Source organism: Lutra lutra, chromosome 14 (assembly GCF_902655055.1).
Source record: "Lutra lutra chromosome 14, mLutLut1.2, whole genome shotgun sequence".
Lineage (NCBI taxonomy): Eukaryota > Metazoa > Chordata > Mammalia > Carnivora > Mustelidae > Lutra > Lutra lutra.
In genome coordinates, this window is record NC_062291.1 from 56,175,010 (window position 1) to 56,192,215 (window position 17,206).

The following is a 17,206-nucleotide window of genomic DNA, read 5'->3' on the forward strand; positions in this document are numbered from 1 at the left end:
CGAGGGGAGCCAGCCTGACACAGCACTGGGAAGCAAGAACGTTTTTCCTGCCCGCAAATGCCAGAAGAAAAGACTTCCCGGTGGGAAGTCCAGCCTTCCGCCCTCACCAGGCTGTGACGAGGCACCAAGAGGACACTCCGGGGTAGCATCACAGAAGGAGGCCCAGTCAGAAGCCCAAGTCTCAGCTTGGGACAAAAAAAGCCTGGTGGGAAGTGAGGCCCCTGACTACCGCTCAGCCATAACAAGGCCATCACTCTCCTCCAGTGGTGGCAGTGGAGGTCATGGGGGTAGGCAGACCTCTCACTCCTGTCCAGCAGTCAGGAGCAGCCCTGAGCAGCCGCAGGTGTCTCAGAGCCAGAGCAGGGAAACCGGACTCTGCTCCTACCTTTGGGAAGACCACTCCTCAAGGGGGCCCATCTCCTGCCTGGGGGACGGGAGGCTCCCCCAGGCCCCTGTGGGGGGCAGGGCAGGGAAGGAGATAAAGGCAGGGACCAGCCAGCAGCCATGGACAGGGTTGGTGGCTGGCTTCCCTTCCCCCCAGGCAGCCAGCACGAGTGACCTGCTGATGAGTCTCTCCGCGTCCATCTTGACCTTCCCTGGCAGCAGCAAAGCGTTTTTACTCTTGGAGCTTTCATCCACATGGCTGACGCCGCTTCCAGTGGGGGAGTCAGTACCCCAAGCGCCCCAGGAGGCTGACCAGGAAAGAGAGAGGAGGAGCAGGAGAGGGAGAGATAACCTGGGGAGAATCCCCGGCTATGACTGCCCGTATACCTGTTTTTTTTTTAAAAAGGGAATGGGAACAAATGACATGTGGGTGGGTGGGTGGGCGGTGAGCGAGGAAATGTCACTGGCACACTTCACTGGCACTTGGAGAAGTGGCTTCAGCCCTGCAGACAGAGCGCTCACACTTGTCGGGAGCCACTGCCTGCGTCCTTAGACCCGGGAGGCGGCCCGGCGGGCTGGGTGGCCCAGAGCTCTGTTACCCACAGAGGACGCCGCGCTGTGCACAAACCCATCCCTCTGCGCGGGGACAGTGCGCCAGCATCTGACGTTTGCGCTGTGGTCCCGTCGGGTGTACAGTCCCTCTGCCCTGGAGCGTGGCAGCTTCTGGAAAAGCAGCGGAGGCTGAGAAGCTGGGGGATCTGAGACCGGATCTCCAGGAAAGGACTAGAGGAGATGCTGATGGAAAGAAGCACATGAAAAGATGTTTGCCATCTTCACCCACGAGGGAAGTGCAAATTAAAACCACCATACGATATTACATCTATGAGAATGGCGCAAATAAAAAATAGTGACGGCACCAAATGCCAGAAAGGATGTGGAAAATCTTGATTATTCACACACCGTGGGGAGGAATGTAAAATGGTACAGTCTGCAGAACAGTTTTGCAGTTTCATAAATTTAAACATGTAACTAAGTACCTGGGCATTTATCCCAAAGAGATAAAAATTTATGGTTGCACAAATACCTGTTCATCAATGTTTACAGCAGCTTGATTTGTAAGAGCTGTAAACAAGACACAACCCAGATGTCCTTCAATGGGTGAATGGTTAAACAAACTGTGGTACATCCACACCACGGAATAAAGACAAATCAGGAAAGAATAACTAGACAGAAGATCAATAAGGAAGCACGGGTATTGAACCACATGCAGACCAACTGGACCCAACAGACATACAGAACACTACACCCAACAACAGGAGAATACACATTCTTCTCAAGTGCACAGGGGATATTCTCCAAGATACATCATGTTGGACCACAAAACAATCTTAAATTTAGGAAGACTGCAATCATCAAGTATCTTTTCTGACACTAATGGAATGAAGAACTCAACAGCAGAAGGAAAACTGGAAAATTTAAAAAAAAAAAAAAATGGAACTTAAACAATACTCTCCTGAACAACCAATGGGACAAAGAAAAAAATCACAAGGGAAATTAGAAAATATTTTGGGACAAATAAAAATTAAAAAAACAACATACTAAAATTTACAGGATGTGGCAAAAGCTAAGAGGGGACTTTGTAGCAGCAAACACCTCATTAAAAAAGAAGCAAAATCTCACAAGTAAGCAAACTTTACATCTCAAGGGACAAGAAAAAGAAGAAGTAAACCCAAAGCTGGCAAAAGGAAGAAAATAATAAAGGTTAGAGCAGAATCAAACAAAACAGAGAAGAGAAAAACAACAGAAAACCATCATCAAAACTATGAGTGTGCTGTTTTTAAAAAGATCAACAAAACTGACAAACTTTTAGCTAGACTCAGAAAAAGGGAAGACCCAAATAATAAAAAACAGAAATGAAAGAAGAGACATTACAGTGGCTCTGACAGAAAGAAAAAGGGTCAAAAGAGATTATTATGAACAATATGCACAAACTGGATAACCTAGAAGAAATAGATAAATTCCTAGAAACATCCAACCTACCAAAATGAAATCATGAAAGGAAAAAATCTGAACAGACCTATAATAAGTGACAAAATAGACTCAGTAATCAAGTCTTCCTACAACAAAAAACCCAGGACCAGATGGCTTCATTGGAGAATTCCACCAAACAATGAAAGCAGAACTGACACCAGGGCACCTGCGTGGCTCAGTTGTTTGGGCGTCTGACTCTTGATTTCTGCTCGGTCATGATCTCAGGGTTGTGGAATTGAGCCCCGTGTAGGGTTCCACACGCTGCAGGATACACTGTTGGTGGGAATGTAAAATAGCACAGCATTACAGAAAACGCTATGAACATTCCTCAAAAGATAAAAAATAAAATTACTATATGATCCAGCAATCTCATTTTGGGGTATCTAGCCACAAGAATTAAAATCGGGATCTCGGGGCGCCTGGGTGGCTCAGTGGGTTAAAGCCTCTGCCTTCGGCTCAGGTCATGATCCCAGGGTCCTGGGATCAGGCCCCGCATCAGGCTCTCTGCTCAGCAGGGAGCCTGCTTCCCTTCCTCTCTCTCTGCCTGCCTCTCTGCCTACTTGTGATCTCTGCCTGTCAAATAAATTTAAAAAAATAATAATAAAAATCTTAAAAAAAAAAAATCAGGACCTCAAAAATATATCTGCACGCTCATGTTCACTGTAACATTAGTCACAATCGCAGAGGGGTGGGAGCGGTCTGAACGTCTGCTGACAGATGAATGGATAAAGCAAATGTGGTACTAGAAGATGGAGGATAGCTGAGCCTTAAAAAAAAATCTTGTCACATGCTGCAACATGGATGAACCTTGATGACATTATGCTGCATGAAATAAACCAGTCACAATATGACAAGTACCACATGATTCTACTTATGTGAGGTTCCTCAAGTAGTCACTCTGAGAAACCGAGTGCGAGGGGCACCTGGGTGGCTCAGTCAGTTAAGAATCAGACCCTTGGTTTCAGCTCAGGTCATGATCTCAGGGTTGTAGGATCGAGCCCATGTCTGGCTCCTCCCTGGGTATGGAGCCTGCTTAAGACTCTCTCTCCCTCTCCCTCTGTCCAGAGCGGGAGGGGGAAAGGGAGCTATTCAGTGTACACAGAATTTCAGTTTCACAAGATGAAAAAAGTCCTAGAGATCTGTTGCACAATGACCCGCATATAGTTACCAGTCCTATACACTTAAAAATGATAGGGGCGCCTGGGTGGCTCAGTGGGTTAAGCCACTGCCTTCGGCTCAGGTCATGATCTCAGGGTCATGGGATCGAGCCCCGCATCGGGCTCTCTGCTCAGCGGGGAGCCTGCTTCCTCCTCTCTCTCTGCCTGCCTCTCTGCCTGCTTGTGATCTCTCTGTCAAATAAATAAATAAAATCTTTTAATAAATAAATAAATAAATAAATAAATAAATAAAAATGATTAAGATGGTCTATTTTACATTAAATATTTTTTACCACAGTGAAAAAAAAAAATCCTTAGAACAGGAAAAAAGGGAACTACTGGTACATAAGACGACCTGAATACATCGAACAGATTTCCAGTGAATTATGCTGAGTAAAAAAAGCCAATTCTAGAAAACTGCCTCTTGTATGATTCCATTAATAGAACATTCTTGAAATAACAGAAGTATAGAAATGGATAGCAGGGGCACCTGGGTGGCTCAGTGGGTTAAAGCCTCTGCCATCAGGCTCAGGGCTCAGGTCATGATCCCAGGGTCCTGGGATGGAGCCCGCATTGGGCTCTCTGCTCAGCAGGGAGCCTGCTTCCCCCTCTCTCTCTGCCTGCCTCTCTGCCTACTTGTGATCTGTCAAATAAATAAATTAAATCTTAAAAAAAAAATGGATAGCAGATTAGTGGCTGCAGATTAGTGGCTGCAGGGGGTTAAGAGGGGCACAGCGGGGGGTGGGGTGGCAGGGTAAGTGGGTGTGGCTACCCTTGTAGGGATGGAAATCTTGTCTGTCTTGGCCACACCAATGGCAACATTGTCTTTTTGATACTGTGCTATAGTTTTCAAGGTGGTACCACTGACGGGAACTGGGTAAAGGGTATAGGGGACCTCTCTCCATTATTTCCTCTGACTGCATGTGAATCTACATTTACTTTAAAATAAAGAGTTTAATTAAGCTTAAGAAATCTTTCTCCACACAAGGGAGGGTTAAGTGCCAACTGGAAAAATGCAGAGATTTTAGTACTTGGTGGTTCTGTCAGTGAGGCTAAAGCAGGCAGCTGACTCAGAAAAACTCTTCATGTCTGAGGTGCCTCAACTTGGTTACCCTGTCGTTCACCAAAACATGCTGTTCTGAGAAACCCTAGATAATCCTTTTGGGAAAGGGAGCCTAGCCAGAAGGCTCCGAGTTTTAGTCTTCAAAGGCCTAGATGTTGGACTTGTAATAAGAAACCAGAGGAATAATTATGGCCATCAGGAGAGGAGGGAGGAACGCCCAGACTCTAGAGCCAGTTTTCTGGGAGCCGCAGGCAAGTTTAGCCAGGGGGTAAAGAGCCACCGCCATGATGGAGATTTTCTTCTGATCCAGCCCCCAATGAGTCAAGGTTAATACAATCGCTCTGACATCATTTGAATAGAGAACAATGCATCCCTTTATTTCCACTGCACCTGCTTAGAAATATACCTTGTGAGTATACGGGGGAGGGCAAGGATTGCCTGAGAACACAAGCTGCAAAGCCAGTGTCTTTGTTTTTGTTGTTGTTTTAAGATTATTTATTTATCTGAGAGAGAAAGTAGAGCAAGCAAGAAAGAACATGAGTGGGGGCGGGCAGAGGCAGAGAGAGAAGCAGGCTCCCCGCTGAGCTGGGAGTCTGATGCAGGACTCAATCCCAGGACCCTGGGATCATGACCTGAGCTGAAGGCAGATGCCCAACCGACTGAGCCACCCAGGCGTCCCATCCAGTGTCTTTGGACTGCTGTGTCAGGTAAGGGAACCCAGCCACTCCATCAGAAAGGGGACGGACTGGACTGGCTGGCTGGACTTGAGCTACGATGCTAGAAAGAAAGCAGTCTACTGGGAGTCATAGCAACATCTTCTCCAGAACACTTATCCACATGCTTCTGCCCTTCTGGAGCCCCCAGTACTCAGAGGTGAAATCACTGACAACTGGCATTCACTGAGCACCTGTGCCAGGTGTGGTCCGCACACGTCACCGTCACCGCGTTCTCTAAATAACCTGCTGGGGAGGCGGAAAGCCTTACGTGCACCTTGGAGATGGGGAGGCTGAGTCTCACAGAAGTTCCATGGTCTGCCCGACATAAGAGGCCTACCTGGGATTCACGGGCCCTCTAGCCACGAGACGTGTACCTTTCGGCAAGTATAGAGCGGCATCACATCTACAAGGAAACCCAGGCCCTGAATCACCAGAAAATGACCAGAGCCCTTCAAGTTGGCTGAAAGAGGTCAGAGCACAGGGGAAAGCTTTCAGCTGAACAGGGCAACATTTCCTCCACCCACGTGGTACACAACAGGGACTCAATACATGAGTGTTAAGTGAAACTGCCCCAAAGGCTGTCCCACTCAGCTGTGTGTGTGTCCCGGGAGGCCAGGTGGCAGATGGTGCCCTCTTGCCTGCCATCCCAGTTTAATCTGGAAACAGCAATGCTGTCTGTATTCTGGTCACATGGGGACATGGCCCTGGGATGCCCAATGAGACAGGGAGCCACGCACACACACACTGGGCTGCTTTGAAGTGTCTGGGACAAAGAAACTCAAGAGGGAGCCCCGGGGAATCGGTGATGACCTCAGACGCAAAGTATGAAGTGAGCCAATTCTCAAACCTCAGTGAATGTTACAGACTTAACAATGGGGGTGAGTGAGAGCTTGGGGCCTTCTGCTGACTGAGCAAGGTAGCTACCCGTGGCTGCCGGCCACACAGGCGAGTCTGTCTCTGCCGAGAACGCACAAGCAGCCTCTCTGAAGCAGGCCGGGAAGCAGACCCTCACGACGGGCAGCACAGCCCTTTTGGGCCCTGCCTCTGCCATGGGCTGCTGGTATTCCTGCGGTTTCTGGATTTATCCTCAGAGTCTGGGGTGAGGTCGAAGCACGGCCCCCTGTGCTGAGAAAATCTGGAAGGAGGGCCCTGACAGCGGGAAGACTCAGTGCGGCTGCAGCCAGAAGGTCTGCGACAGGAGGGGACAGGGGCTGGAGGAAAGGCTTGCACATGTCCCAACAGTTTCAGACTTAACTGTTTCAGGAAGAGGGGAGCAGGTGGGGAGCATAAGAAAAGAAAGAAGACACTAATGAAGGAAAAACCACCAAAGCCAGACTAAAAATACTCCCCCAGCACAGATTTCTCCCAATGCATAGAAGTTCTTTCAATCAAGGATGTGTCATTTCCTGGGTTATTAAATTCAGATCATGGAACATTCCACTCGGGGACAGTAAAAGAGGGTCATGTTCTCAGCCTCCCCCATCACGAAAGAAGCAAAGAACAGGGATCATGGCCCTTGGCGTTCGGCCGCTCGGCTCCCCATGGGGCTGTCGATGGAAAGCCCAGGGGGCCCAACATGACATGCCTTCTCAGATTCCCCCACAAGCCCCCGCAGTCACCTGGAAGGCTATCATCACTCCAAGTCACTCAGCCCCTGCAGGAATCATAATCTGGGGAAGCAGCAGCATGAGTAGTCACCTTGTCTCGGTTACTACAATAAATATCAGTGACCTTGAACATCTTGTAACAAAGCCAAAGTCACTCAGCAAAACGTCTCTCCTTCTAGACTCTAAGGAACTTAAAGGAAATTGTGGAGCCTTTCAGCTGGGCCCAGGGACCTGCATACAGTGGGTGTCCAGGAACGTCCATCTCCCTTTCCCAGGGAGAGGGCGACAGCTATCTGCGTGGTCTGGTGAATGAACCCTTGGGAGGGACAGCACTTTACACGCATTTATGTTGTTTGGAACCTCCTGTGCCTTAACCTCTCCCAACCTGCATCTGAAGCAACGGGTGTGCAATTTATTCACTGGAAGAGCTGGCGCGGTTCTTGTTCAAGTAAGAAACTGAACAGCAAACAGGCTTCGGCGCGAACACAAGCACTGAGGATTCCAAGCGGAAAGATGCTCAGAGATCAGACAAGATTCGGACCACGCGGTATTGTCCAACCAATGTGACTCTCACCCATGTTTAAAAACCAGGTTTCAGGTTTTTAAAAAAGGCTTTCTGGTTTCCATGTCAATGAAATTAACCAACCGAAATTAATGAATTAGCAGGGCTGTGGGAGCCACTCTGGGCCTGTGGCTGTGCAGCTGCCCACAGGCCACTCCGCTCCCCCTTGTCTGCACTCTGAGCTCTGTCGTGATCTTCCCACCCACCTTTGGGCATGTGAGGGGGCAACGCATGACCTAGTCCCTCATCTTTTCATCCCAGGGAACTGGTCCCACCTCCTATTCTCCTTTCTCAAACCCAGTTCCTTTGCTGTGGGCTGTGTAAGTCCCAGTGTTTCTGGATTCATCTTTGAAGAGTCTGGAATGGGGCGCCCGGGTGGCTCAGTCGGTTAAGCATTCGATCTCAGCTCAGGTCTGGACTCAGGGTTGTGAGTTCAAGCCCTGCGTTGGGCTCCATGCTGGGCGCAAAGCCTACTTAAAAAAAAAACCAACCAACAAAAAATCTGGGACAGAGCAGACACTAGGCCGCCTCTGCTAGGAAGCCAGACAATACTTCGGATAAAGACTTAGAGGCAACTGTGGCCAAATGGCTGGTGACAGGAGGGGACAGGCCTCCCTAACCGTGAGAAAGATGCTTCCTTAGGCCTCTCTACCCTGTCCACCTGCAGCACCCTCACCCCGCCTCTGCCCCCAGTCAGAACCTGTTCCGACAGACACACATTCATCTCCTCACAAACTTCTCTTCTATTGTTCCCACTCTGGGGGAAGAACAGCAAACACTCATTCACAAAAACTCATCATGAAGTCCACGTCCCTTGCTCAGGTCAGATGGTGAACACCAGGAAGAGCCCCAAACTATCCGAAAGAATGCCTCAGAAATCTGTAGGGCTGCCAGAGAAGGAAGGTGACCACTGAAAAGATGAGGATGACCAGAGAAATCCAGGAAAGAAGGAAATAGGTCTCAGGGAATAACTGATTCGTTTGTGCCAGGCGGAGTTCTAGGCATTTTACACATTACTTCTTAGGGGCCTACCTACACAACAACCCTACAAGGAAGATGGTATTTGCCCCTTTCTGGAGATAAGGAAAATGAAGGCAGAAAGCACGGTGCTGGGGTAGACATTTTTCTCTCTCGAATCGAATGCTTTTCTCTGGAGCCTCCTCCAGCCCCCTCCACCTGCTGTGGACCATGAACCTGGTCCTGCTGGGAAGGGCCTTTTCCAGGACTGGCCTGTAGGGGGAATGCAAAGGCTACTTACGCTCTGCCGTTGGTCTCCTGCCCGCCGGCTGCTGTCTTGGACTCCAAGGCGTTGTTGAAGTTGGTTATGTTTTCAGAGGAATAGAGGCCAGCCGGGTTGTTGTACTGGTTTGTGATGACCCTGGGGGCAGAGCTGGAGGCCGGTGAGGCAGTGAAGGGCATGGCACTCCGGTTGTGGGCACTCCCTATGTGCAGCACCTCCTGTCGGCAGAGTTCAGAGCAGAAATCAGGGGGTGCTCAGTGCACACTGCTCGAGGGGCAGTGCAGGCTGAGCTCCAGAAAGGAAGCTCCAGGGGCCCTGGGTCCACATCAACCTTCATTGGAAGGGCCCTGACACGCCCACTAGACAAACAGGCAATGAGCAGGGAAGCCTTAAGATGGGCAAGGGTGCGCCTTCGCACGCCAGCAATGCATTCTCGTTCTTCCCTGAGGCCCAGACAGGCCTGATCTGCTGCTGGGCGCCCCTGGGCACAACACCCCTACATGCCTTGGACCACCAAGATCCAAGCTGGGGCTGATACGCCCTTGCAGGGCACATTCCAGAGGGATTAGGGTACAAGGAGGAGAAGAATACAAGTCACTGGGTCTGTGTGCAGCAGGAGATGATAAAAGGTGGAGACAGATTCCCTAGGATCCAGGGGGTTACACCAGCAAGATAAGAAGCTGTGGGGCCACCGGGCGAAGCACTGCTGAGGAGGCCAGGGTGGCCCAGCGCTCAGGCAGGAAGGGGTAAAGGGAGCAGGGGATCTGCAGTTTTCTTGCAGGAGGCCAAGGCTCACCAAATGGAAGGCTGGGAGCTACCTGCTAGAGGGGCGTGCCCAGGAGTCCCTCCTTCTGTAACGTGAGACAGCGCCCCCTGCGCAGTCACCCCCTCCCTGCGCAGCAGCCCAGCTGGGAGCCTGGATAATTCCTACAGGGCCAACAGCTCAGAGCTACTTTACAAACACACCCTCACCTCCACGCCCACCAGCCTGACACTTTTTAAAGGAACATTCCTGTTCTTAAAAATCATGGCTTCTTCCGACAACACAATTAGAAAGGTGCTTTCTGCACATTCTGGACCCGGCCAACAGCACAGACTCTGCAGCGACTACACTCGACCTGCACCCTATTTTCTGTGTTCCCCAACACAGGACTTTCCTGAACCCTGGCCTCTTTCTTCATACCCAGGCCCAGAACAACTGGCCCCGTAAGAGTTCTTTTGGGGGAACTTCTTGTTCTTCCTCCCCAACCCCCGCCCCGTTCTTTCTCACCCAAACTTCAAGTCTTTCACGTTTTCTTAGAAAACATGACAATGAAAAGTAACAGCTTCATTCACCATGTACTGATCTAAATAAAAGTCAAGGAAATATTTTTATGACTGAGATTTCTTTTTCACTATTCAGACAGGCTTCCTTTTTAACAAGCTGGAACCGGTGAGGTTTTAAAGTAGAAATTACAGTGAGTCTACTTCGTCCACATTGGACAAAAGCAAAGTACACAGAGATCACGCCCCAAAAAGAGGAAGTACCATCAGTTAAGAAAATAACTCCCGGGAGGAACACTACACAGTCACTCGCAACGGGGCATCTGCAAATCGGTGGTGGTGGCCTGGGACTTTGGTGCAGCCTGCCCTCTCCTCAGCAATTCCTCAGAGCAACACAGGATACCAAGAACCAAGGAAGATTCCTAGTTTTCTGTCTTGGCTCAATTTTCCCGTCACTTCCTATTTGGCCCTGGGCTGGTTGGAGGTCTCAGAGCCCACTTCTCATCTTTACATTGGAGTCGACAGAGCCTTCTCTCACACGGACCTGGTGTGACATGTGAGTGTGGCAACCACAGTGACAGGCAAACAGTCATCCAACCAGTGTCCCGCCCCTTCTCCCTCCCCAGAAACACAGTTCCAGTGAGAATGGAAGTCAAGAGAAAATTATTCCAGTTGGAAATTCTGATTTTTCTCTTTATAGAAAATCTGTTTTGTACATAAAAGGAATATCTCTAACCCCATGTGAATACTGGTCTTTCCAGAAGTCAGGCGGTTAATTCAGGGCCTGCCTTTTGGAAGGGATGATGTAATTGTTTGGGCTTTGTATTTATCAGTCTCCAAGGAAACTCAATAATGAGGAAATATAAACTAGGTGTGTAACTACTCTGACCTCAGATAAGCTGGGGTGGTGGTTGGCATTACATGAACTAACAGATCTTTTAATTATAGATGAACTCTGCTCTTACTCATTCCTTTATTTTAGAATGACTGGAAGTGGAAGGTTTTGGAAAAAGGAGAATGGGAAGTTTTTCCATAGGAGCAAAAAATTACTGGAATCAAAAGAAAAATGTACTCAAGTCGGATGTTAAAATATTCGTAAAAAATTTTTTAAATTCTTTTTTTAAAGAAGAGAACTACCTTCAAAATATTAACAGAGGGACCGGATTATAGGTTTATAATGAAAACTCAAGACAGAAAAACATGTAAGTGAAACGTTAAGTATTACTTTGTGTGAAAGTAAGATTTTAGGGAGACCAAATCAAAACAAAATCACTCCTTAGGTATTGTAAAATATATGAAAGCTTAACACATTGAAACTTAACTTTTATAGTAAATTCAGCAAAGTAGCTAAGAATTTCTCAGGAAGTTGGAGTTAACGATGGCATGTTTAAAATTAGTTTGCATGGGGCACTTGGTCGGCTTAGTTGGAAGAGCCTGTGACTCTTGATCTCGGGGTTAGGAGTTTGAGCCCCATGCTGGGTGTAGAGCTTACTTAAAAAAATAAATAAATAAATAAACTTTTAAAAAATAATGAAAAAATGGAATTGGTTTGCACAACCGCTGGTTTACAGACTGAGTGCCATTCTAGACCAGCTTTCCCTACAGGAGCTCTACAGAATAACATGTTCATGCCTGTTTTGAAATGCCAGATGCAAAATGGTCCGTAATGCAACTCTTAGGATTTCTGAGTATGATTTTTATTCTGTTAATGAAAAAATGTTATGGGACTGTATCTCAGAAATTCTCATGGATACCTTTGAGAAAATATGACTTGTAAACAACCACTCAATTTACCCACACAACACACTTCATGAGTGTTTTTTTTTTCTTTTTTTTATAAGTTCATTTTCACAGAAATTTCTCTCATGTATAAAGTATAGCTAGCTACGTGTTACCTTTTTATTTTATCTTGATTCACCATAAGAAGTCAGTCATGTCCCAAATTTAGAAAAAAAGTTGAAGTTCAAATCCTCAGTTGGGGTTAAATATATAACAATCACAAACCAGTCTAAGAGAAGTTTTCAAAAGCCATTATCAATTAACTTTTTTTTAAAGATTAAAAAAAAATTTTTTTTTAATAAGAAGTTCCAGCAAAGCAGATTCTTTTTTTTTTTTTTTAAAGATTTTATTTATTTGACAGAGAGAGATCATAAGTGGGCAGAGAGGCAAGCAGAGAGAGAGAGAGGAGGAAGCAGGCTCCCTGCAGAGCAGAGAGCCCGATGTGGGACTTGATCCCAGGACCCTGAGATCATGACCTGAGCTGAAGGCAGGGGCTTAACCCACTGAGCCACCCAGGTGCCCCAGATTTTTTAAATTTTTAAGTAACCTCTATACCCCACATGGGGCTCGAACTCATAACCCCGACAAGAGTTGTGTGGCCCACTAACTCAGGCCCATTTATTAACTTATTAATAATAATTCATTAATGTATCCAAGACACATACTTTGTAAAAAGGAGCAGGCCATGCACAAGGAATTTCACAAAAGTGTTCTAAACAGGCTAAAGTTTTTTCCCCTTATTTCATTTTTTTTTTAAGATTTTATTTATTTGACAGAGAGAGAGAGAGACATCACAAGTAGGCAGAGAGGCAGGCAGAGAGAGAGGGGGGAGGAAGCAGGCTTCCTGCAGAGCAGAGAGCCCGACGTGGGGCTCGATCCCAGGACCCTGGGAGCACGACCCGAGCCGAAGGCAGAGGCTTTAACCCACTGAGCCACCCAGGCGCCCCTCCCCTTATTTCAAAAGAGCACCCATTCATGGTCGATAACTTAGGAGAGGAAATTAAGGAAGGAAGAAAGAAAATCACTTTTAATCTAACTACCAAGGGACTTGTTTACAAATACGGGGTCTTCAAAGAGTCTACTGTCCTCAGACACTGTTTGGCTGGCAGACTGTACACTGACTGCCCGGCACGTTCTCAGTCTGCACTGCCACTTTATTTTGTGACTTGAGGGTCTCACCAGAAGCCTCCCTTCTACAGAGATGAGGGAGTCCCACCAGAAGGCTCATGGAGACCAGAGAGTGGGGTCTGGGGAGGGGAGGCGGGGTAACCAGCACACTCTCGCCTCTCGGCTCCAGGTCTCATGACCTAACACCTGTTCTCTCCCCAGTTTGACTGGCGAGGATCTGAAATGCGTGGTGAGCTGAGCCAGCTCCTGGATGTCACCATGGTCCTAACCATCATCCTATTCTGCGCAGGAAGGCGTCCTCCCGCTTCCTGGATCACTTCCTATGCTCCCCCCCGCTCCGTGTCCCTGTCCTGGGGCTTTCCAGCTCTGTCCTCCGGGAACTGTCTTACGGGAAGAAGCGAACAGGAGCCAGGTCCCCTTGGTGTCAGTGGCGGGCTCTCCTGGCCTCGGCCCAGGCCTCCAGGGCCAGAGAAACGGGGGTGTGTGAAGCCGTGTTGAAGGCAGAGAAGGCAGGAGCAGCAGCGGCCATGGTGAAAGAGTACTTACTTGGGGTTCAGAGGCTAAATTCATCTTGTATGGATGACGTTTCCCTTCCTCGGTCACCAGGGGGGACCAGATCTTTTGTTCCGATCTACAACAGATGGACAAAACTATTGTTTCATTTTTGCTAAATAATATATGCTAAAATCCAGAAAATGCCCCTTCTTGCCTGACTTCTGGCCTCTGAACAAGGGCTCTGCCACCTGCCTTCCCCTCTGTTTGCCAATCTGATGATGCTTTGTCTGATGGTGACCACACTCCGCCCCCGAGGGGCTTCCCATGAGGCTCAGAACTCTTCCAGCCTCATCCTTTCTCACTACTGTGTCACAGTCCCCGGCACGCCAGCCTCCCCCCCCACTCCACGCTCCCGAGAAGCCTCGTGCTGGACCACCTCGGTCAGGACAGACCGAGCTTCTCCTCTCCCGCTCCCAGTGTTCCTGAGCCAGGCCAGGTAAGCAAATTATAATTTGTGAAGCACAGTTGGCCCAAATAAAAGGGCTGCCTCCCTTCTTGAGGATGCAGAGGATTTCTCTGCACTGATCATACAGAAACAACCTCAGTCTAGTCCCTACTTCCATTAGTGTAATTTTTTTCCTCTCCAAGAGCGAGAGAATGTTTATGCCAATCCTGCATGGTCAGAGAGCTAAGCACAGGGACAGATAGACACAGGACACACCTGTTGAGCTCACTAGCAAATGAATTAAAAAAAAGAAAGAATAAATGAATGAATGAATGTCTTTGAAAAGATCTGGACAGGGGCACCTGGGTGGCTCAGTGGGTTAAACCTCTACCTTCTGCTCAGGTCGTGATCTCAGAGTCCTGGAATGGAGCCCTGCATCAGGCTCTCTGCTCAGCAGGGAGCCTGCTACCCCCCCCCCACCCCCGCCTGCCTCTCTGCTTACTTGTGATCTCTCTCTCTGTGTCAAATAAATAAATAAAAAATATAAATAAAAAAAAAAAAAAGAAAAGGTTTGGACTGAGATAGAAATGGAGATGAGAATGAGGGACAAATGTGCTTTTGAGGGGATAGAAAAAGACGGTGTGGGGTGCCTGGCTGGCTCAGTAGGTAGAGCATGTTGACTCTTGATCTCAGGGTCATGAGTTCAAGTCCCATGTTGGTGTAGAGTCTACTTGAAAAAAATTGAAAACAAAGGTGCACCTCCTATGAGGCCAGGGCTCTGAAGTATACACAATATTTGGAACTCCTGCCCCACACTTGGCCCTCCCACCAGTCCTATGGCACAAAGTAATAAAAGTAATAAACCTAGTTCATAGGTAAGAACTGGAACAAAGAGTTCATGATGACGAGCAGTGAAAGCTAAAGTTAAGGCATTAAGCAGCAGGTTAGCAGAAGATCAGAATGAAGAATGTGAACTTTTTTAAAAAGGATTTTATTTATTTGACAGAGAGACAGAGAGCACAAGCAGAGGGAACAGCAGAGGGAGAGGGAGAAGCAGACTCCCCACTGAGCAGAGAGCCCAATGCGGGGCTCCATCCCAGGACCCTGGGATCATGACCTGAGCTGAAGGCAGTCACTTAACTGATGAGCCATCCAGGTGCCCTGAAGAATGTGAACTTGATCCAACAGGAAGGAGGGAGCTTGTAAAAGTTAAACCAAAGCTCTCCTAAAATCATGTCCTTGTACTGCCCCTCCCAAGACTAAACGGAAGCAGGATGGGAATTCTACCCCAGTTACAGCTCCCAGTGCCCTCTCCTCACACGGCAACCTTGGAGAACATGAGGTCTCCCTTCCTGTAGTGCACTTAAGCTCATATGCAGCATTCTTGTAAGGTGCTACTTTGCCCTCCTGGGGCCTACCCCCTACTTGCGGTGGTGTGGCACGAGTGGCAGCCTCATACATTGTCAGTGGTTTCCAGGAAGAAACCTTCATTTCATTTTACCTGACAATACTTCACTGATTTTACTTCCTCAAAGTTTTGGTTGGTCATGTTGGAGCAAGTGAAAATGTGGAGCTCCTAGAGAAAGACGCCCACACTCTAAGCAGCACCAGGAAAATTCGAGAGAAAAAGGAACAACCTGGGGAAATCCTAGTCCTATAGACCTGCCAGCCTGGGCCTGTCCGCAGCGCACATGGCGTGGAGCTGGGGCTCGAGGCGTCAGAGGCTGGCAAGGCCAACCTGCTCACACGCTGCCTCCCGTCGAGGACTGAGCGTTTCCGTGGGCCTTACCTGGTGACTGTGAGAGTCATGTTGTCTGTGCAGCCCTTGATTTTGTTCTGAGCTTCCAAGTGTGTCATGCTGCTGGTATTTTCCCCATCGATGGCTGTGATCACATCTCCGATGCATAAGTTAGCTATCGCAGCCTTGCTTCCGGGAGTGACCTGGGAAAAAAAGGAAGAGTAGGTCAGTTATCCTTTGTCTCCAAGGAAGCCACTGAGTAAGTTACCACTGGGGGAAGTAGTCACTGATGTGGACCAGAGCATCTGAAGAGGAAAAAGAGCGGAAATCATAAGTTTCTTTTTTTTTTTTTTTAAAGATTTTATTTATTTGTCAGAGAGAGAGGGAGAGAGAGCAAGCACAGGCAGACAGAATGGGAGGCAGAGGCAGAGGGAGAAGCGGGCTCCCTGATGAGCAAGGAGCCCGATGTGGGACTCGATCCCAGGACGCTGGGATCATGACCTGAGCCAAAGGCAGCTGCTTAACCAACTGAGCCACCCAGGCGTCCCAAAAGAGCGGAAATCATAAGTGTCAATAATAACAATCCTTACTATCTCCATAACACATTATGGGTCACACAGAGTCCTTTCCTATACACCATGTCATTGGGTCCTTACAACAACCTTCTAAGAAAGGACACATATCAGTCAGTCCCTATTTTAGAGACCAGGACACTGAGGCTGAAGAAGATCTGTGGTTTACCTGGGATCCCCCAACTGGTGTATCACTACATTACCAGCAATCCAACTAGGATATTTACAGAGCCAGAACCCAACCCTGAAGCCAGACCCAATGTTCTTCCCACAGAACCTTATTGCTTCCTTAAAATAAATTACCAAGTACATTAAAAACACACACACATGGAGAACATTACATACAGCAATAGCCTATTTCTATAAAAATCTTATTATTTAAGCACAGAAAAAAATTGGAACACTGCACATAAAACTGTTCACAATTATACATTTCCATAATGTTTCTGTTTTTTACAATGATCTTGAATTAATCTTGTAATTAAAAAAAGGAATAAAGGGGCACTTGGGTGGCTCAGTCAGCAGAGCATCTGACTCCTGATTTCAGCTCGGGTCATGACGTCAGGGTCGTGAGTTCAAGCCCCGTGTTGGGCTCCACACTGGGCATAGTGCCTACTTTAAAAAAAAAAAAAAAAAAAGGCAGTAAAGATTATTTTACAGTACAGTAGTGTGGCTCACATGGGTCCATCTCCTCCCACCTGGGGAAGTTGACTATGGTTAGGATCATCCCCTTTAGGCGGCTTGTTTCCTGCAGGTCGAATCTTCTGAATTAGCGGTTCCGAATTTATGAGCCACCAATGCTTGGGGAAAGCCAGTCAATTACCGCAGTGGGCTGTCAAATCCACCTGCCTGCTGGGCGTTACAGGTACACAGGAAAAATACCATGCTCCATACGCAGACATTCAGCTATTTTTCAAGCGAACGACAGAGGCTGTTGCAATGAATAAAGCACAAACGCATTCCGTAGCTGTAATAACTACACAGTAATTTTTTGCTACTAGGTATTTTCTAAACCAAGTGATACCA

At 47.8% G+C, this 17,206-nt stretch overlaps 1 protein-coding gene across 2 annotated transcripts in view; it reads right to left on the minus strand.

Moving 5' to 3' along the window:
* PDLIM1 (PDZ and LIM domain 1) overlaps positions 1-17,206 on the minus strand; it is a 46,988-nt gene that overhangs the window by 13,611 nt on the left and 16,171 nt on the right. For both annotated transcript variants that reach the window (XM_047702498.1, XM_047702499.1), the window contains exons 2-4: positions 15,660-15,811; positions 13,477-13,561; positions 8,779-8,978 (exon numbers count right to left, since the gene is read on the minus strand). In XM_047702498.1, coding sequence (XP_047558454.1) covers positions 8,779-8,978; positions 13,477-13,561; positions 15,660-15,811 — 437 coding nt within the window. The remainder of the gene's footprint in view (positions 1-8,778; positions 8,979-13,476; positions 13,562-15,659; positions 15,812-17,206) is intronic.